Genomic DNA, 21235 nt, shown 5'->3' with positions numbered 1-21235 from the left:
TTGAACAACTAATGAAGAGAATGCAAAATGGGAATGTATGAAAATAGGTCTTATTGGTCTTTGGATCAAGTATGTACTCAACTGGTTCTACTACACTGAAAAGCTCCTTGTAGTACTTCTTGCGTTTAAAGGCTGTAGAAAGAGAACCATCTTTTCCTATGGATTTGCTCAAAGGATTTAATTTGCACACTCCTTCAGCTATCTCTCTAATGACTGACTCCTCAATCTGAAGACTGTGATTTTTAGAAATGTCAGCAAGATTGTGACAAGTCAATGGAATTGATGCAGAGTAATTCATCAACAGCAGTCGTTGGAATGTGCAAAATATTTTCCAACTTTAATAAAACTAAGGCAACATCTTGCTCTATTCGTTTAGAAAGATCTTTAACATTAGCATCGCTACTTGAAGCTGTAGTAGCTGTTTCAGTTTCAATATCTGTATCTGCAGAACAAGGAGCATCAACTATTCACCGTATTTCGCCACGCCCACTTTCAAGTGTGCGTTTCTTCCGCCTTTGTGTTAGAACTTCCGGTCAGCTATTTTCGCATTAGTGTACACTACTACAGTTTAAAGATTTTTTTCATAAAATAGGCATTCTTGTCTATTTACTTCTTTACTTAATTACTTAAAATTACAAAATGAATGCAAGGAAAAGATGTGGCCACTGATAAAATAGTTACTTATCTGATAGCCTCACAAGCACCCAACGCGTTTACTTCATCGGAGCTTCATAACCGAGCCATTTCTCGGGATAAGGATGATCTGGTGTTGGTTTCCCCTCCACAAAATGATAAGAGCAGACGTATGGACGTTTGGGTGGATGTTTTAAATTTAGCGCCTTCAGCCTTAGACGCAGGTCCTCTTCTTTGGAAGGCGGTGGATATAAGTTATAAGGTGCCCCGCAACACTCAGATCTTTTCGAGTTGTGTTCGTAACACTGTTGGTCAAGCACTGCTACATCTTCGTGCTGCGCGGTTTGTTTACAAGCCCAGCGAGCCGCTAATACTTTTAAAACCGGCGTAGTGGAAAACTGGAGACTAGCGGTATGAAGTATCTGTGATATTGTGATTGTGATTTGAGTCTCGTTGGTGAGACGCGGTTCTTCTGTCACACGTTTGGAATAAACCACATACGAGGTTCAGCAAAGGCACCGCACACGACTGAGGGAGGTTTAAAAACTACTGACACTGTCTGTTATTTTCTTCCTAAAAGTGAGCGCAGGTCAGTGGCGTTGTAACGAGTGTTGATAACGGAGTTTATCCACTTTTTACCTAGAAAACAACAGTTGTGTACATAACAGAGCTCGTAGTGTGCTCCAAACGTGACAAAGTCCTGAAGCATATCACGACTTATGTTTATATCGAAGTTTGTGCTTGTTTTTGTACTTAATACTTAATTTGTGTCCATTTTACATCCCCCCCGCTAATAATTTACACTCGCCATCCCCCATCTTGTGGCTCTTGGTCTCTGACGGGTTGGCCACCTCTGCTCTAACTGAACATATTATGCTAGTCATTTTGTGTTTGTTATCGTTTTGCTTGTAGGCTAATCGGTATCAGCGTATCCGTAGCACCGGAAGTTCCAACACAAAGTCAACCAAGATGGCCCTGCCCAGCGTTGTCATGGAAAATAGCGTGAATAGGACTGCCTGTTTCTTGTGATTCTACGTTGACTACGACATCAGACTTAAAATCGTTTAAAGCATGTGGATTATGTTTCCTGTTTTTGTGAGAGTGGAATGTGTTATAAATGTTAGTTTTAAAGTCACATCCTTTAAACATACATGTCACTGTTTTCTTGGCGAATGAAAATTGTTGACGTTGTTGAGGCTGTATACTCCAGCGCTAGGAATCTAGCACTAGGACCCTGGAGCGGTTATTTTCTGCATGGTCCTAGCGCTAGATTCGGCAAAGTTCACATCGCGCCAGAACAACTGAACAACACACTTATAATAATTTAATGCCTCCCCTCATAAAATTCCAGACATTTTAAGACATTTTTAGGCCTTGAATATGGAAAACTAAATTTAAGACATTTTAAGACTTTTTAAGGACCCACGGGTACCCTGTATACACAAGGATACCTGAACCTGTTTCCATAATGCCCATGTTTTAGCTTAAAATGCTTTAATATTTCATACCTACTGGTGACAGATGTACCACACACCTTAGACTCCCACATTTATATACCTAAAAAGAAAGAGGGAGAGTGTTTAGGGGTGATTTAGAGGATTATATTTGAAAAATACCATGAGATTACCAATACTTACTGTAACTGAGAGGTTGCCCCACCGTTCTTAAAATTTCAGAAAATACCTTAAAAATAGTCAATATTAGAACAAGTTAGTAATAAGTGAGAAAGTCTGTCTCAGTTCAGTATAATTTTACCAACGGCTACATATCACACAATTTAATACACAGCTAACGCTTCTAAGCATCATGCCAGCAAACTAGTTAGGAAGCTAAGGCTAATGGCTATTTGAAAAGTTCGCCTACAGCTCATTTCACAAAACACAAACTGTTAGTGTGAATAATTTAGGACAAACTTTAATCTTAACATAACATAATATGTTTTACAAAAAAAACTATTTACTTATTTTGTCTACTTTTGTAAGATCGCTAGTTAGTTGGCTAACTCGCTAGCTTGATTGTACACTCACAGAAATGATTAATGGCAGAGTTAAGTTTTATGCATTTACATCTATTTGATTTTATTTAAAAACTCATATTTTTTATATTTATGCCTTAAAATTAATTATATCTACATAATCTAATCAATTCTAAAATATATTGAATGTAATAGGTAATTTATACCTAAACAGTTTAAATAATTACAGTTGTAAAACAAACAAGATTCTGTTATATAAAATTTATGTGACTGGTTTTCATTGAAGTTATGAGAAATAAAATGTACTGCTTTCCCGCGGGTCTCCAGCAGTCAGGTTCATTTGGGTAGCAGTCGTCCATGTGACGGTAAGCAATCCGAGACATCCTATGTTTTATTACTTTCAAATGTGTCCTAATCATGCAGTTTATATCACATCACATCAATATAAATGTATTTGTATAGTTCTTGATTATTTTAAGCAGTTTTATCTTTTATCTAGAGAGTGTGTGTGTGGATGTATGTATGTTGCTGGACTAGACAATACCAGCACATGCTAGCATCACAGGTAAGCTAGCTATTTCGCGACATAGCTAGATAGGTAATACAGTTTGATACTGGATTAAATTAACCCATTGCAATTGGTTTTCATGCCGGTTAAAATTACTAGTTATATCAGTTGCAAAGCAAGCCGGAAAGCATTCTCTTTGTCCACAACATTTAGCATATTCATTTTGTAATAAGTTAGGTGCTGTCTGCTTATTTAAATGTGAACTTGAGAACTTGGTAGGTGCAAACTCATTACATTTTAATGCAATTCTGTGGTGTGAATCCAAAAATGGCATTTCCGTGTTTCATTCAATTAAAACATTTATTTCTTCGGGGGGTCAATGTGCTTCGCAAACTTAGTCATGAGTACAAATCACTTTGTTGGAGTGTTTTACAGACGCGCGCGTAAGTTTGCGCCTTTTTTCGTGATGCCGCTTTCCTGCTCGTTAAACGTCGCTAGTCATCCTGCCTTTTACAGTGCGCACAATTTGTCAGTATTTTGTGGTGGCTGTGACATCATTCTTCTGGCTTACTGTCCATGATACAGAGCATGCTGCTGGTCTGTTTGTGTGTGGAAACATGGAAGCATGAATTCATTGCAGTCCATTGAATTGCCTCAATGATCCAGACATTTTCTATAGGTTGTTATTTGTAGGAAAATTTAGTGTTGGCCATTAATGATGTAAAAAATTTCATACAGTAAACTGAGCTATTCAACTGCAATTAACTAAACCAAACCATTGTACAACAATTGAATTGAGTCAAGAATCAGGGATCTAATTTGTTAGCTAGTATTAGCCGAGTGACTTCTTTTTAAAGTGCTAAATTTACATACTGGCTTTGATTACAGAAATGAATGTTGGATGCTGCTTTTTTTCTCACTTCTATACTTTTTTTCAGGTACCTAACTCTTACGGTGTGTTTCTCCTCCTGTCCCATTTTCTTCCATGTGGCAACATAGATTTAGTAAGTGCAAATTAATAGATGTACACATCAAAATGTAGTTCATATTAATTTATACTCCATGTGATGTTAAAATTGTTTACAATATCAAACTAAATGTTTAGAGTGAGCATGTTAAAAGTATAAAAGATTTGATTTATAATACACAAAATTTATTAGGCTTACAAACAAGGTTGGATGTGTTAGTTTTTCAGGTATTGTTGTACATTGTGCACTTTGAAAAGGAGCTGACTCTTTGAGTGCCTTTTTTGTAACATCATGAATGCTGTTAGAAATCCCAACAACAAACTCAAGCTGAAAGGCAGGTCATTTTACAGGTAACCTAATTGATTTGTTGTTCTTTGCCTTCATTCACAGGTGCTGTGTGAATGTGGCCTTGCAGATTGTGTGACAGTTTATTATCTACCAGGTATGAGTTATTAAAACATTTTAGGCTGCAACATTTCCACCATAGCCAGGCAGGCCGATATCCATGTGTATATCTAGACTGTGCTTGCACATTCACAAGCTGGAAGAAACTTTTGAGTCACACACATCGAACACACAGGAAGGTAGAAACAGCAGGTGCTCAGTCCACTACGTTCTCATGTCAGACATGTAGGTGTGAAGAACTTTCAACAGAGAAGGAATACTTCAGTCATATAAATCAACACCTTAGGCAGTATGAAAATGTAACTTGTATGTTTGAGGGATGTACATATCAGTCAAACATATATGGCACTTTTAACTCACATAAAAATCGTAAACACAATCCACACAGTCTAAAGGATTTTAAAGCAGGTGTAGTTAAAGTCAGTGTTCAGTCTAGTCCAGCAGAGGAAGGGCCCGCATTTACTACAGACATAGATTGTAGTCTGTCAGATGCAGACAGTGATATTTCTAATTCAGAGGACCTTCCTGAAGTTGTAGGACAAAAACTTGGCTCTGTTCTATTGAAGTTAGAAAACATTTTTCATGTTCCATCTACAGCAATAGATGAATTGGTTGATGAGCTACACTACTTGCTGAGTACTGTGTCTGTGCCAATAACTTGTAGCAGTATTTCAGATTTTTTCAAAAGCAAAGACCTTGAGGTTGATAGCTTGGTTATTAAGGAATTAGCTCATTCACTGTGTAAATCTAATCCTTTGGCAACTGCACTGGGACATAGTGGCCCCTTTGCAACAGCTTATAAGAGAAAACAGTACTATAAAGAAGTGTTTAAGATTGTCGAGCCAGTAGAGTTTGTTCTTGATCAAAAAACAAGCAGGTCCTTTCAATATATCCCATTACTGCGATCTTTGCAGCAGATACTTGATTCTCCTGAAGTGTTGAATAGAGTTCTTGATAGCCACAAAACACAGGGCAGTAACACAGATCAGCTTGATAAACAGCAGTATTGCTCCATAAGAGATGGTGTATACTTCAAAGATAACCATTTTCTGTCAGGTGATGATGAGTTAAAAATTTGTTTAACCTTATACATCGATGACTTTGAATTGTGTAATCCTTTGGGCACATCACGGAAGAAGCACAAGTTGTGTAGCATATACTGGATTCTCAATAACTTGGGACCAGGCTCTCACTCAGCACTCACCTCCATTTATTTAGCAGTTTTGTGCAAGACTAATGATGTAAAGACATATGGATATAGAAATATATTAGGGCCACTATTACATGACCTTGTTACGTTAGAAGAGCATGGCGTCTTTGTTTCAAAGCTTGGGACTTTTGTCAAAGGAACAGTGCACAGTGTTATTGCTGACAATTTGGGTGCCCATGCTTTGGCTGGTTTTATAGAGAGCTTTTCTGGGCATTATATTTGTCGATTTTGTACTGCTCAGAAAGAAGAGATCCAGTCAACAGATGTTTATTCGGGTGCGTTTTCTCTTAGAACCAAAGAAGTACATGAAGCACATGTGAAGACTGCACTGGACACTGAAAGGAGTTGCTTTGGAGTGAAGCGTGCTTGCCCTTTAACTGAGCATCTTAGGCATTTCCACGTCAGCACGGGCTATCCCCCAGATATAGTCCATGATTTGTTTGAAGGAATTGTCCCATTAGAACTAGCATTGTGTTTGAGTATTCTGATCTCCAAGAACTATTTTAGGCTCGACTCTCTTAACACATGTATCCGCAAGTTTCCTTTCAAGTGGAGTGACAAAAAGAATCGGCCTCACCTTATACCACACAACTATTCCAGTAGGAAGACAGTAGGTGGTAACGCCCATGAGAATTGGTGCCTTGTACGTTTCCTCCCATTTCTAATAGGAGACCTTGTACCAGAAGGTGAGCTTGCTTGGCAAGTGATACTAGACCTGAAGGAAATCGTAGAGTTAGTTGTGGCACCTGTTCACACCCAAGAGACAATCGCCTACCTTGATGTCAAAGTGTCTGAGCACAGACAGAGATTACGTGAGCTTATCCCAGGTGAGACGCTGAAACCTAAACACCACTATCTTGAGCACTATCCACACTTGATCAAATGCTTTGGGCCTCTTGTGGGTGTTTGGACGATAAGATTTGAGGCAAAACATAGTTATTTTAAACAAATTGCCAGGCACACAAATAATTTCAGGAATATTGCACTCACTCTGGCAACCAAACACCAGCAATTAATCAGTTATCATTTGCACTTATCTAGTCTCAGTGGTTCAAATCTGGAAGTGACAAATGTGTCCACAGTCCCTATTGAAGTTCTGAGTGAGGAGGTTGTAGTGGCTCTCAGACAGAAATATCCAGACATTAGTCAAGTTAATCTCACAAAGAATGTCACAACTAAGGGGATCAACTACAGAAGTGGAATGATGGTTGTATGTTATTCAACTGCTGGAATGCCTGAATTTGCAGAGATTCTACAAATGTGTATAGTAGGAGATGAGTTGAGCTTCATAGTTCGTTTATATTTTGCATGGTATCAGGATCATTTCAGGGCCTTTCAGTTGACAGTGTCACCAGATAGAAAGGTTGCCCTTGTTCAGTTTGAGGAGCTAAAAGACTGCTACCCACTTGTGGCCTACACAGTCGGATCCAGACGTATGGTGACCCTGAAGAGACACATCGTCATCAAAGGTATGTTTTTCATATGCTACAGTGCTGTGAAAATTCTTCTGTAATGGAGAGTTGGTGGGTAGGATAGAAGAAAGTGGAGGGTTGACTCTTCACTAGTGACCTTTTTTGGCTTCCACTTTTTGCCTAACTTCTCTCCCATCCTGCTCACTCCAAGTTTCCTCTAGCCTTCTCACTACTAACCTCTCTTACCCTCCTCCCAGCTGTTCTAGTCTCCTCTCAACTGACCACTTATTTTGCCATTCTCACTCGACTTTTCTCTTTACAAACCATTCTATTACCCACCTTGCTCTAGTATTCGTCTCCCTACAAGCCACCTCTCTCATAAATTCTTCTGTTAACCTTCTCTCCTTTCTCCTACTCCATCCTCTCTCTACCAGCTGTTCTCCCTTTATTAATATTCTGTATTTATTAACTCATCAGTTATAGGCTAATACTGCCTCCTGTTTCTGCTTGGGTGGTTAAGTATTTAAACCACTTTGGGTCTCTACCTTAGATTAGCAAAGCAGGATGGCAGGACGAGTAACTTTCAGAGTCCTCTTTGGAGGTGAAGATGACGCAAGAAAACTCATCATTGAATCTGGAATACCAAACACTGTGGAGGAATTCGCTCTTCAAATAAAGACTTTCTTCCAAGTAACTGAGCCATTCAGACTTCAGTACAGAGACAGAGAAATGGATGATCAGTTCATGAACCTCTCATCAGCTTCAGAACTTGAAGATAAAGCTACTGTGAAAGTTGTGTTCATGCCTTCTGACACAGCTAGCTCTAATCCACTCACAAGAGATGCCAGCCCCACAACCCCTGGTACTCCTTCCAGTGTCAGCTCATCATCACATGGAGTAAATGATTCAGACTCCTACAGCAGCAATGACACCATCATCTTGTCATCACCCGGGACCCGGTCCTGTTCTTGGCCCAAAGTCTTTGTTGTTCCTCGTTTCTCATACTGTGCCGAGATGATACTTCACTCTGGAAATAATGAGTTCAATGCACATGGAAGTTTGCTGTCTCTTACCCCAAAAACACGTTCTGATATTCTTGAGGGCCTAGCTGAAGAAATAATGAAGTATACAGCATATCCAAAGGATGAGCAACTAGAAGAAGTGGCCAAGGCCCTGATACAGTCCCACCCATGTCTACTGGAGAAAGGCACTCGCAGTGGCTACTGTGGTTGGAAGCACTACTTGAAAATAAAGATGATGAACTTCAGATCAAAGCTCAGGTATGTTTTAGTTAATGGGCTCTATTTTGTTCCCATCTGAAGCACCAAGTATTTTGCTATGCAACATTTGTGCCGGTGCAAGATATTACATGTCAGTCCAACAGATTCTTAGATTCATTTAATGTACAAATAAAATTAATTTTTCTTCTCAGCCGAGCTGGACATCCTGAGGTTGCAGTCAACTCTCTGAAGAATAAACAGAAAGGCCAAGAGAAGCCAGCGGCCAACATCAAGAAGCCTAGGAAGGCAGAAGTAAATTTCTGTCCAAACATACCCAGAGGTGAAACAAGAGAGAATATGGAGGCAGAACGTGTGGCTCTACTGACAGAGGTAAAAAAGAAGAAAAAGGATGAAGCTGAGATCAAGAAGATGATGCAGCATACCTTCTCGCTCAGGAGGCAGGAGGTTCTCCAGGAGCCTGCGATTCCAGAGTTCCATAACAGATGGCCAGCACTCTTTGATGTCAGTGAGGTAAGTGTGAATCTGAAGTGTAGTGACTTGGTCTGTCAATGATCTTCTTTACGAACTGTTAACATTTGTACCCTGTCTGTGTTGTCTTTTACAGATCAACTTGGAGTTTATACGACTGACAACTGTACCTCTGACCTCCAAATTCCTTGGAGAACTGGACCGTCTGACAGACAATTTTATCAAGCTTTTCAATGCCAAAGGTGGAGCAGCAGGAAGAAAGATCACCGCCATAATGGCCCAAATGGATAATGTATGGTTTTTTTTGTTTGTTTGTTTTTTGGGGGGGCTATTATGATAAGCATATGGTTATACGCTGTGTATGAAAGCACATATGTTAAATGTTTCAAAGGTTTTTATAGCACTTTCAAAATTACTGTTTAGTAAATGGGCTTAGACCTTTGAGAGCTTGAGTGGGGTAAAACAAGGTGATGGGGTGGTCAACTAGGGAAGTGTCAGTGACTTTGTTAGCCTCAGCACCTGTGTTTTATTGAGTCTCTTTACACTGACAAGTATGAATCATATGTGTTTGTTTGTTTTCCCAGAATGAAGACATCAATGTGAGGCGTGATTGTGTGCTCAGCTGTCTGAGCATCTACCTGAATGAAGACCTGGGCACACTGGTAAAAGAATACGTGGTATGTCAGCCTACTGTCTTTTGTGCCAGATGTAATTTCCATCCAGATGTGCCTGATAACGTGCCGTTCATGAGAATGGGATAGACATGAGAACACATTGACCTTGACCACCAATAGTTTATCTGTTACGGTGACAGCTCCGGACCCTTCCCTGTGGGCGTGCCGCTACGTTGTCTGCGTGTCGTTATGTCCATGTATGTAGTTCCGTGTGTATGGGTTGTTTGTGAGCGTGTTCGTAGTCGCACCTGTGCCTTGTCTCGAGATCATGAGGGTCTGTGTTCACCACCTATAAAATGTGCGTTCGCACAGTGTCTTGTGCTCGTCTTTGTCTAAAGTTTCGTGCCAGTGTGAGTGTATGTGTGTTGTGCCCATGCTCCGCTCGGAGCTTACACGTCGAAGTCTGTCAATAAACGTTCAGTGTTGCACCGTCTTCACTCGTCGTGCCTCCTCCCTCGAGTGTGACATTATCATTAAGTTCAATGGGTTATTTGTTTAGAATGAGAAATTCCCGAAAGGAAAGTGGTGGTAGTGTTGTCGCTTTGTAGGAAGTAAATCCACTTGGTCCAGAGGAACCCGAGGATACAGTGGGCCGGGTTGGGGCACCTAAATCGAAACGCCTTCACTATGCAAAAGATGACAATTCTCACCAAAACAACAAGGTGAGGACACAGGCACTTCATATTTCTTATGAGCCAGCAGCATGATTTGGAAGTGTTAAGTAAGAAATGCCTTTCAAATAAGCTGGATTCTAATGTTTGTGTGTGTGTGTGGTGGGGGGGATCACTAGGATGCATGTTGTGGACTATCTGCCTATGAACTCCAGCGCCTTGAGAACATCACACAGAAGGAAGCCTTCTTGTCGTCTTTGAACATATGGCAAGTACGTGGACATGTTAACTGAAACTATAACCAATACAAGCCTGATTAGCTATTGTCCATTTCACACTGTCTCCCTCTCATACTTTGTCTTCATCTACTCTCCTCTCAGTCTCTCTTCTCTCCATCCTGCTCTTTTCACTGTTGTCCCCTACTGTCTCTGTATCTTTCTCTCATACTCACTCCTCTCCCACCAGTGTAACTTTAAACAATTTTGCATGGGATTAAAAAAAAAAAAATTTGGTCTGAATTGGTTATTCTCAATTTTTTTCCTTCTACAATGTAATTTATAAATATGTCATTCCTGTCTTCCTTGTAGTATGTTTAGCATTGCTGTTCATGGAGAGAAACAATGGGATAATTAGTGTTTTTCTCTGTGAAAAGGCAGCTGAGGATCTGAGGCAGTCAGTAAAGCCAAAGCCAGATGTCAAGAGGTAAGTCATAAAGCAGTGTAGTTGGAGCATGAATTATTTTTGCTCTTGGGGCTGAATATTGACTAGAAGGGGGGTGTTTCCAACAGTGGAGGAGTAAAGGGAGAGACAAGGGAAGGTTAGGGAAAGGTTGGTTCTTTCTCTTCTTTATCGTCCTCCCTCCAACCTTCGTGCTCACAACTTAATTCATTGAGCGCATTAGTGTTGTCCTAACTAGATATTTAGACATAATACTGCTGTAATACTGCGAAGTCGTGGTCAGAAGTGAACTTCGGTATAGCCAGTGTGTTTTTTATTTAAAATAATTAACACCCTTGAGCCAGTGTGGCTTTGGACATAGATAATGGCGTGCCATTTGCTGTGATGGATAATTAAAGTCTAACTCTTATTTATGCATAGAAATGTAAATCAACAATATAATCTGTAGCGTCTTTATGCGGATAAACGAGGTGAGTCGGAATTCGGCACAATACCGGCTAAAAGCCGAATCTGTCACACGTGAAATGCTACAGGCACCGTTCAGAAACTGATCATTTCAGTTAAATGTAATCAGTTCAGTAGATATATGCGGCTATTAGCCCGGTGTGGCTTATAAATTTTCCATTTTTAAAAAACTTTGTAGGTGCGGCTTATATTGAGGTGCGCTCTATAGTCCAGAAAGTATGGTAATCACTTAAACTAATAGTATATGCAGGAAATAAAGGTCTTCCTGTCAGGAAGTAGTGGAGCTTGTTCATCAAGTCTATTATTCCAGTGATGAGAGTAGGAAGGAGAATAAACCTTACACCTACAAGAGCTTAAGAGGGTGAAGAGGTGAGTAGAGAAGGAAGACGGTAGAAGAGAGGGTGAGGTGGTTGGAGAAGTTTGCCTCCTTTTCTTGAATTCGTTTTCCCTGCAAGAACAGTTTCTTATTTGGCACTTGCAGCTGCTGGCTACGTATTTACATCGCTGATCTTTGAATAAAGGGGGGTTCCTGGTTCTGTATTGTTAGATGTATTTTTAGTTGGTGTTTTGTTAACTGCATTTTGTTTTCTGGCAGGTCAAAGGCGTTATTGGGAAAAGAGCAGGCTCTGCAGTCTCCCCGGAAATCCCTGCGTCTTAAAAAAGCACAAGGCCTTACCCTCGGTGGTGGATCAACCCTTAAACACGTGAGAACAAGACTACTACTGTAAAGGATAATTGTCAGAGTTTTTAATTGTTGTCATCTTGATTGAAAAGTTCACAATTTGAGAGAAGTCTGTATATAATCTCATGTTAACAAAAACACAAAATGCATCCTTATGACTTTTCCTTTTTTTTCCCAGGCTTTTAGGAGGTGATCAAAGGTCGTTGTTAGAAACAGCACATGACCTGTCCTGAACTTTTGATTCACCTGCTACTCATTTCCCCACCCATTTCACGACTATTTAACCATCCACGTCACACTTCCGGGTTGCGAAGTATTGTTGCCATGCCACATACCGAGCGTTCTATTCAAGCGATTGTCTCTCCATGTTCTTACCTCTGCTCTCCTAGACCTCATCCTCTGCTTAGCCCTACTGTACTTTCTGGCCTCTGTCTTCCCGGCGTGACCCTGGACCGTCCTGACCTCGTTCCTAGCACCCCTGTGCTTTGTTCTCTGAGTAGAGTTTCACATCTGTTTAAGTGCTGTATACTCACTCTATAATAAATGCTGTGATTCTCCGCATTTGGATCCTTGCCTGCCTGGTCAATACATTACAGTCTTAAGGTCATTGTTGCCTTGATCATGCATCCATCTCATTCTCATGAACGCATATATACAGTGCTTTAAAGAAATCTCTTCAAATTAACATTCAATTGGCCTAAGGATGAGCTGCTTATATTGTGGTGGTCCAGGTTAGGGTCACACAGCTCATTATCCTGTTCTTTCTGTTCCAGGACATTGAATCCAGAGAGGCTAAGGCAGAGGTTGCCGAGAAGACCATGGGCATCTACACTGTTCGAGCAGAGGGTCATGGTCCTGATGGTCCAGGCAATGGACGCTTTACTGATGTTTGTGTTGTGCTGGAAGGCGTGGAAGTTCTCCACAACCTGCCGAGTGTCAGCCATGCGTGTATGATGCTATATGGGCTGATCTATGCAATCAACTTAAGTTACCCTAAAAGCATGAAGCATACATTTGAGGTTTACCAGAAAATCCTTATGGATCTGGACTCAGACAAGCTTTCCCCGAAAGTACTGGCACTAAAAATAAAATTGCTCCGGTGATTTGACTGGCAGTATTGTTAATGTTCTTAAAAAAAAGACAAATCAGGTAGGGGTTAAGTCAGAGGATCTTGTGTTTTAAATGATTCCTTATTTCTTGAAGGGTGTATCAGGGAAATACCTGTTTTGTCTTGTTTTCTTTTAGTGTTTCTGAAGTGTGTTAGCTGGCAGTGTTGTAGTGCTTGTATTCTTCATTTGTTTGTGTGTGTGTGTGTGTGTGTGTGTGTGTGGTGGGGGGGATCACTAGAATGTATTCTTCATTTCAATTTGTCTTCATTGTTTCCCTAGTTATGTATCTGGTTGTCTTAAAAAAAATTTACATCTGAAGCAACTTTTCTGTAGATTGTTTAATGTGAAGTTCTAAAGTTAATAAAGCTGTTGAATCAACAAGGTGGTCTGATTGTTCTTATGCATCATTAAGATTGTACTAAATGGAAAAAAATTGCATAAATTTGATGCATTTTGATTAATTTGGTTTATTACATAATCATAAATGACATGTAATTCAAAGAAATAAATGTCATTTATTTTGTATAGGTATCCTGATAATTATGCAATTCAAACAATATACTTTATGTATTTGAAATAAATACACATATTATTATTCATTTAATTTAATTATACTTTAATAATAGTAAATACATAAACCTGAGGATTATGCATTTGAAATAAATAGGCTTTATTACACTAATGAATATGTATCATGTAAGGTTTATTTGATAGGTTTGTGTTAAAATTATCTAAAAAAAGTAAATGGGAATTTGTCATGTAATAAAATTACATAAATCTTAAGAGTTAGGGTTAAATATTTCTGTGAGTGTATGATGATGATGAAGTATGACACAGCTTTAAAATAGATCACAAAAAATATATAACACATATTATCTGTATATAATTCACCAATACTCTTCAGAAAAATATATAACAAAGGATGGAAGAAGATTGTAAAAATATAAAGAGCTTACCTGTATGATATCCACCACATAGACATGTACTGACGCAAGCTGGCACGTTTCCGGATACTGTGCACATGCGCACTGCCCCCTATTGGATTTAGTGGAAAAACCTAATAGATTTTATGCAGGTCGTTTTAATTTGTATAATATTAATCAAAATCATGTTGGTTCTAAGTAATTCAAATAAATAATGTATAATTTTTAGATAATTAAATGTTTTATGTAAAATATTTGTTTAAACTTTATGAGGGCCCTAAATCATTTTTTTGAGTGCAGACTTCCTTATTTCTTACCATATTTACTCAGCAATGCTATTTTATTTTATCTATTTATTTATTTAATTTTTTCTCTGGGGTCAATTTTTTCCTGTACTTTAAGTAGCTTTAGGTCCTGTGGTCTATGGAGGGTTATTTGTGACAATATTATATAAATAAATGAACAAAGAAATGTTTAAAACGTTAAATAAATATTTAAAATGAGATTTAATTAATTAAATTATTAATTTTATTATTAATAATAAAAATTAATAATAAAAGGAGCTCCTGTGTATATCAAGTCAAGAGAGAGACGTCAGTTGCGCATTGACACTGATATTAATTTATAATAATTATTGAAGTATATATAGACTTATATATACGGTCTCTGGCAGCAGTTTCACCAGTATTATACCCTATTTTTACAGTACGGATACCGTAATTACAATTACAGCATAATACTGTAAACACAATCTACACAAAATTACTGTTTTTTTAAAACTTACAGCAATTTACTGTTAATTTCTGTTACAGCTAACAGAACTCTGTATACAAAAACAACAGCTCAAAGGGCAGTGGTAGCTCGGTGGTTAAGATGTTGGTGTTGCAATCCAAAGGTCCTGAGTTCAAATCCCCCCTCCTCCTAGCTGCCACTGCTGGGCCCATGAGCAAGACCCTTAACCATCAATGGCTGGGTTTATATTTATGGCATTTGGCAGACGCCCTTATCCAGAGCAACTTACATTTTAATCTCATTTTTATACAAGTGAGCAATTGCGGGTTATGGGCCTTGCTCAGGGGCACCTCAGTCATGGCCTAAGGTCTGGGAATCGAACCCACGACCCTCCGGTCACAAGACCAGTTTCCTAACCACCAGGCCATGACTGCCCTTATATAAAATTCTAGCCTAAGTATTTTTCTAATATTTTTTGTTAGCTTCGTACGGTTAGCTAAAAACGTAGATTAGGTTTTCAGGTCCACGATGTAACTTGCACCACAATGCAGTGTTACAACTGCTAAAACACTCAAGCAAGTAGAAAAAAATAGGGAAAAAACTAGAATATGATTTTCTAATCTCCCAGCAGCCATTGCTAATTACAGTTAATTACTGTAATTAGGAAATGCTCAAAAGGGGGTGCTCGAATTACAGCAAAGATACCCACAATGCTTATCAGTTCACAGCAACTTCCTGTATATGAAGTATACAGTAGTTTACTGTCAGATTTTCCCTGTAAATTTATAGTCCTGTTAAAGAACAGTAAATTACCAATTTTCTGTTTGTATTAACAGTAGAGTGCTGTTTTAAAAAATAACAGGTTAATACTGTTGGAATTCTGCTGTAAATTAACAGCAATTTTTTTACAGTGCACCTTTAGCGGTTAGTGCAAAAAAGCATTAATTTTCTCCCAACCCAGTTCAGATGTCCACAGCCTGTATATGCGTGATAGATTTGGTAAAAGTAGTAACCTTTCTGTTCCTCAGCTAAGAAGGGATCCCCAGGATGCAGCCCAGGTTCCACAAGACGCGGCCCAGGCTCCCCAGGACGCAGCTGCCCGTGACGCAGCCGCCCGTGATGTAGCCGTCGATCATGCAGGTGACCATGGCGTAGGCATCCGTCACGCAGCTGACCATGGCATAGGCATGCTTGACCCCGATGACTTTGTCTTAGCGATGCATTACTCAAATCGATATGGCATACAGTTCCATCAGGCACCTGACCATTTCTTAGCCATACGTCACGCAGCTCACGCGGCGGCCCCCGTGTTCCAGAGGTCGCCGCATGACGCGGCCCGTGACGCGGCCCGTGACGAGGCCCGTGACGCGCCCCGTGACGCGCGCCATGACACAGACCGTGACGAGGCCCTTGACATCGCCAATTTACTAAACGCTACCGCAGTCGCCCATCCCTCAGGCACCGGTGACTCCCATCGTTAGCCCCCCCCGGAGATGCCTGCAGTGTTCCAGAGGCAGGCGCCCGTGTTCCAGAGGCCGGTGCCCGTGTTCCAGAGGCCGGCGCCCGTGTTCCAGAGGCCGTGGCCACCGCCCCGGGCCGCCGCCCCGGGCCGCTCATGACCGCCGCCCATGACGGCGACCCCAGCTCCCCATGACAAAGTACGTGACAACACGTGAATTTACTTTGAAATTCATATTAAAAGATTAAAAGCACAATATAGGCCTATCTCATTAACATAATTATCTGTTATTTCTGAAGTGATGCACTGGTGACAGATTGCTGAGTGATTTTAAACTATCGTGTGGTCATTTCTGTTCAGAAAGCGAAGACGCGGTCGTGAAAGGACTGGGTTTGTGCCACGTCGTGCCTTACACGGGAGCTCGTCTGAAGAATGTTTGATCCAGCTGTGTTCTGCACATGCATCTTCATCCACAAGATCTGCTCTGCATAGTGACACACAAGCGGCGGATGTGGGGCTCGAGTGTCTTAAGCTCAGATCCAAGCAGAGCCGGAGTGGCTAATCGGGAGATTCGGGAGGATTCCCAATGGGCCAGCTCATGTCAATCTCTAGTTTGGGCCGATTGGGAGGAAAAAATAATTTTGGGCCGGATTTGGGCATGAAACTCCCGGACTGAAAAAGTGGCCCACTCCGGCCCTGGATCCAAGGTATCTGTTTTATTCTTTAAAATGTCTTCAATTTATTCCCAGTTACCCTGTTAGCTGTAGATTTTGCTCTTTTGAATGTTCAATTGTACATTTGTTATTGTCAATCATATGACAAAGTACGTGACAATGCGTGAATTTACTTTGAAATTCATATTAAAAGCACGATATAGGCCTATCTCATTAACATAATTATCAGTAATTTCTGAAGCAATGCACTGGTGACAGATTGCTGAGTGATTTTAAACTATCGTGTGGTCATTTCTGTTCAGAAAGCAAAGACGCGGTCGTGAAAGGACTGGGTTTGTGCCACGTCGTGCCTTACACGGGAGCTCTTCTGAAGAATGTTTGATCCAGCTGTGTTCTGCACATGCATCTTCATCCACAAGATCTGCTCTGCATAGTGACACACAGGCGGCGGATGTGGGGCTCGAGTGTCTTAAGCTCAGATCCAAGGTATCTGTTTTATTCTTAAAAATGTCTTCCATTTATTCCCAGTTACCCTGTTAGCTGTAGATTTTGCTCTTTTGAATGTTCAATTGTACATTTGTTATTGTCAGAATCATATGTTGAATGGTTGTAATCTAATTGTTTCCTCTCTGTAAAGAAACAGACAAACGATCTGTGTTCACACGGAGGACCAGACGAGGAAAGGCAAGGAGGATCACCAAAAAACGACAATAAATAAACAGCTCCTTGTTCATTAATCTACTGAACCATGTGACAAACTCATTCAATACACAGACCCGTTGGTCACACGTTTGTGGCAGATGGCAATATGCACACTAGTGTTGTCAAATTGGATTGATAATTTCCTATCCAACAATTCAATAATAACAGTACTGCACATCCTTACCCAAAAAATGGTAATTTCCTAGCTTACTTACTAATCTACCTACTTATCTCCTGTAGTTAGAACCCATGTTCTTTAAACCGTGACAGTAAAGTTGTGAAAAAACGGTAGATTTCTCTTCTTTTGTAGCTGGTCAAATGAAAACAGTCACCCTTTGAAGAGCTCTGTCATAGTTACAATGCTTGAGCTTCCCCCTCTCTACCCTGGGTGGCCCACACACACATACAAGCTACCTCTGTGCTCCGACACCCCCACCCAGGGCCGGAGTGGGCCACTTTTTCAGCTCGGGAAATTCATGTCAAAATCCGGCCCAAAATTTTTTTCCCTCCTAATCGGCCCAAACTAGAGATTGACTTGAGCCGGCCCATCGGGAATCCTCCCGAATCTCCCGATTAGCCACTCCGGCTCTGCCCCCACCAACACCACCCCTGCCTTTGCCCACAAAATCTCACTCTGCACCGAAATCAAAACGTCAGAGCCCTGGAGAGTAGTCAATTTCATATCGGTTCTGATCCATCATTTCCAACGCCCTTGAATGAATGGACGAGTTTGGAAGTGTAATACTGACTGAAGTGATTCAATGACACAATTCTGCCATCTACAGGGCGGAATGGGTATTGCCAGATAATTATGCCGTTAAAGAACTCGGGCAAACAAGATGAAATCTACCATGTCCGTTTCGTTGCGGAATTTTTATTTCATTATAACAATATCAGTTTCTGTAATAATTTTCTAATTTATTTAATCAATTAATCAACTACATTAACAACTACTGTTCGATGCACTCGACGACTATTGGAACAGTTAAGTGATAATCGTAAGCTGGCTAGGATGAAGGTTAAACCCAGTAAGTCTAGGAGTGTTTCAATTGTGAAAGGGAAGTTGACACAAGAAAAGTATGTGATGGAGGGAGAAGTAATACCATCTATTCTGAAGAAATCAGTTAAGTCTAGGTAGGTGGTACCAGTGGCAAAAAGGGGGTATGCAGCGTATGCGACGCATAGGGGCGCTGCACTAGAGGGGGCGCCAAATCGATGCCAGAAAATTATTTGACGAGTTGGTGGGGGTGGGGAGTGGAGTGCGGGGGGCGCCGATAGTATGTTTGCATACACCTCAGAAAGTATGTAGTTGAATCCGTGTATCATTCGTTCATTTGAAATTCAACTGAAAATCAAAAACGAAAAATCAAAAAAACTATTCATTATTTTGTTTTTCGTTTTGAATATAAAATCAAAAAACTAATCAGGCTTGTATTTTTCTGTTTTTATAGCAAAAATAGCAAAATTAAAATACGGATTCGGAGCCGAACTTGATTTTGATTTTTTAACTTGACCCATTTGTGTGCCCCGGAAGTTACTGATATGTTTATTCTTCGTGGTCTTCGTTTGCACGGGAGTGCACTGCAGTGTTATTGGTTCTACTCTGATTGTAGCCTACATTGGAACATAGTTATATTTGTATAGACAACATGACCGGACTGGAACCACATACTTGTTTAATTAAAGATTTATTTGAAGGTGGTAAGACGCGTGCAGAGATTTCGTGCACGTTGCGTCAAATACTGCGATAAAGTTGGTTTCACGTTCGCATATTCAGAATTCGTTCTTCAATAGCTTTAAGACAGTTATAGCAAAAGTGCCAAAATATGCCAATTCTATTTCCAGCAACATAAACAACCACCTACAACTCAGGAATAGGGGTATTTTACATCGGGAATATGCGTATTTTAAATTGTAGATAACATTTTATTTAAAATAACTGCTGTCACCTCTGCACCGAATTCTGAATACGCGAACGTGAAACCAACCAACAGTGGTGTTCCCTTGTCTATCTAGTGGTCCGGTGTTATATGTCATTGTGTTTTGTAGTGCTCGTCTACTTTAGTCTCTGCCGTGTTTTCTGTGCTTTGTATTATTTCAGCATTCATACTTATATAAACATGTTTTCCTTTCATAATCGCTGTGGTCTTTTATATTCCTTCGTGAGTGTTTCTGTGAAGTGTGTTCTCGGTATGCCTCGTAAGTCGCGCACTCTCCGTATGTGCGCGGTTCACAGATGGCGCATTTCCATTAGGGCCTACTTGGCGCGGTACGGTTCGATTCGCGACGGTTTGTGAGTGTTTCCAGTACCAGGCCCCAGTTAGCCGGCCCCTTCGGGTACTTTTTTCGTACCGACTCGCTCGAGGTTCTAACCGTTCCGAAGCGGTACAGTTCTGTGACGTGGAGGAACAGCATGACACTGATTGGCCAGGGAGTGTCGTCACAGGTTGCGTCAGGAGAGCGACTCCTCCGCTATGCTATGGACTCCTCAGCCATTTTTAAAACCCAAGGAGCGAAGTCTGTTCCCTGGTCAAACGCCGAGGTACAAACCTTTCTGTTAATAATCAGCGATCAAAAAATCCAGGGCGAACTGGACGGGGCCACTAGAAATGTAAAGGTTTTTAGCGAGGTTTCCACGCTAATGGCCACTCATGGCTACCAGCGGTCCATTCAGCAGTGCCGGTCGGTTCAAGCTAAAAAAGCTTAACGCGATTACCGGGTGGTGAAGGACCATAACGGACGCAGCGGAGCAAACCGCAAAGACTGGAAATGGTTCCAGCTAATGGATGCCATATACGGTCACCGGTATGGAGTCAAATTAGGGTCTTTAATGGTGACGAAAAAATAATAATATCGCAAATATAAGATTAGCATTTTGCATTTTACGTTCCTAATTTATTTCTGCAATACTTTCCCTCTTTTGCGTTTCTTTCTTTTCTTTGCGTTTCACATTTTATGTTGCTGCTTTTTTTTTTGCAATACTTTCTCCCTTTCGCATTTCTTTCTTTTGTTTGCTCGTCACTGCTTTTCTTTGCGTCTCGCATTTTACGTTCATAATTTTTTTTTGCGCTTCTCTCTTTTCTTTGCTCTGGTTTTACCCTCTGTGTGGGGGCGGGGAAAGAGGCGTGGCCAAGAGCGAAAGGCGTGCTGTGAACGTTCAGCGTCAGTTCAGCTTCCTTCCACTCGCTGAACTGAACTACTGCTGCAGCGCATCTGGTGTTAAAGGAAGAGAGAGGTCGGGTGTGTGCGAGGTGGTGGCGCATTTCAGGGCATTGTTTTTAATCGCTCAGGTTTTCAAAAGATCATTTCAAACTGACCTCAGTAAAATGTTAATAATAATAATAATATATATATTTTTAAACGAAGTTTTAAAAGGACACTTTCGTTGATAAAGGGCAACGTTGGTGGTGCTTTAGCACCTGATGTCTATGTCTGCACGCATATACCTGTGGTCCAGCTGGGCGACCATCTGCCATGATACCAGTAACCAAATTGCCGCGCTGCGTGACGGTTCAACTGATGCCGCTGAACGTTCACAGCACGCCTTTTGCTCTTGGCCACGCCTCTTTCCCCGCCCCCACACAGAGGGTAAAACCGGAGCAAAGAAAAGAGAGAAGCGCAAAAAAAAATTATGAACGTAAAATGCGAGACGCAAAGAAAAGCAGTGACGCGCAAACAAAAGAAAGAAACGCAAAAGGGAGAAAGT

The 21235-nt window shown here is 40.7% G+C and overlaps 1 protein-coding gene across 4 annotated transcripts; it reads left to right on the top strand.

Annotated features, from left to right (window-relative positions):
* The first annotated feature begins 2658 nt into the window (after positions 1–2658).
* LOC143516816 (uncharacterized) lies at positions 2659–13362 on the top strand. 4 transcript variants are annotated; one of them, XM_077008664.1, is made up of 10 exons: positions 2659–2973; positions 4055–4120; positions 4475–4526; positions 6368–6526; positions 7018–7168; positions 7662–8391; positions 8544–8862; positions 8957–9112; positions 9405–9497; positions 12704–13362. In XM_077008664.1, exons 6-10 carry the CDS (start codon positions 7676–7678, stop codon positions 13031–13033), a joined length of 1614 nt encoding a protein of 537 aa, XP_076864779.1. In that variant the 5' UTR covers positions 2659–2973; positions 4055–4120; positions 4475–4526; positions 6368–6526; positions 7018–7168; positions 7662–7675; the 3' UTR covers positions 13034–13362. The 4 variants fall into 4 exon arrangements, 2 of the variants coding, with proteins under 2 accessions (XP_076864779.1, XP_076864780.1); XM_077008665.1 differs by lacking the exons at positions 2659–2973; positions 4055–4120; positions 4475–4526; positions 6368–6526 and having other exon boundaries at positions 7002–7168; XR_013131797.1 differs by lacking the exons at positions 2659–2973; positions 6368–6526; positions 7018–7168; ... (3 more) ...; positions 9405–9497; positions 12704–13362 and adding exons at positions 11844–11952; positions 12109–12633 and having other exon boundaries at positions 3006–4120.
* The last annotated feature ends 7873 nt before the right edge of the window (positions 13363–21235 follow it).

Source organism: Brachyhypopomus gauderio, chromosome 6 (genome assembly GCF_052324685.1).
Source record: "Brachyhypopomus gauderio isolate BG-103 chromosome 6, BGAUD_0.2, whole genome shotgun sequence".
NCBI lineage: Eukaryota > Metazoa > Chordata > Actinopteri > Gymnotiformes > Hypopomidae > Brachyhypopomus > Brachyhypopomus gauderio.
Note: the sequence above shows the minus strand (reverse complement) of the source record. Positions and strands in the feature narration are given on the sequence as shown.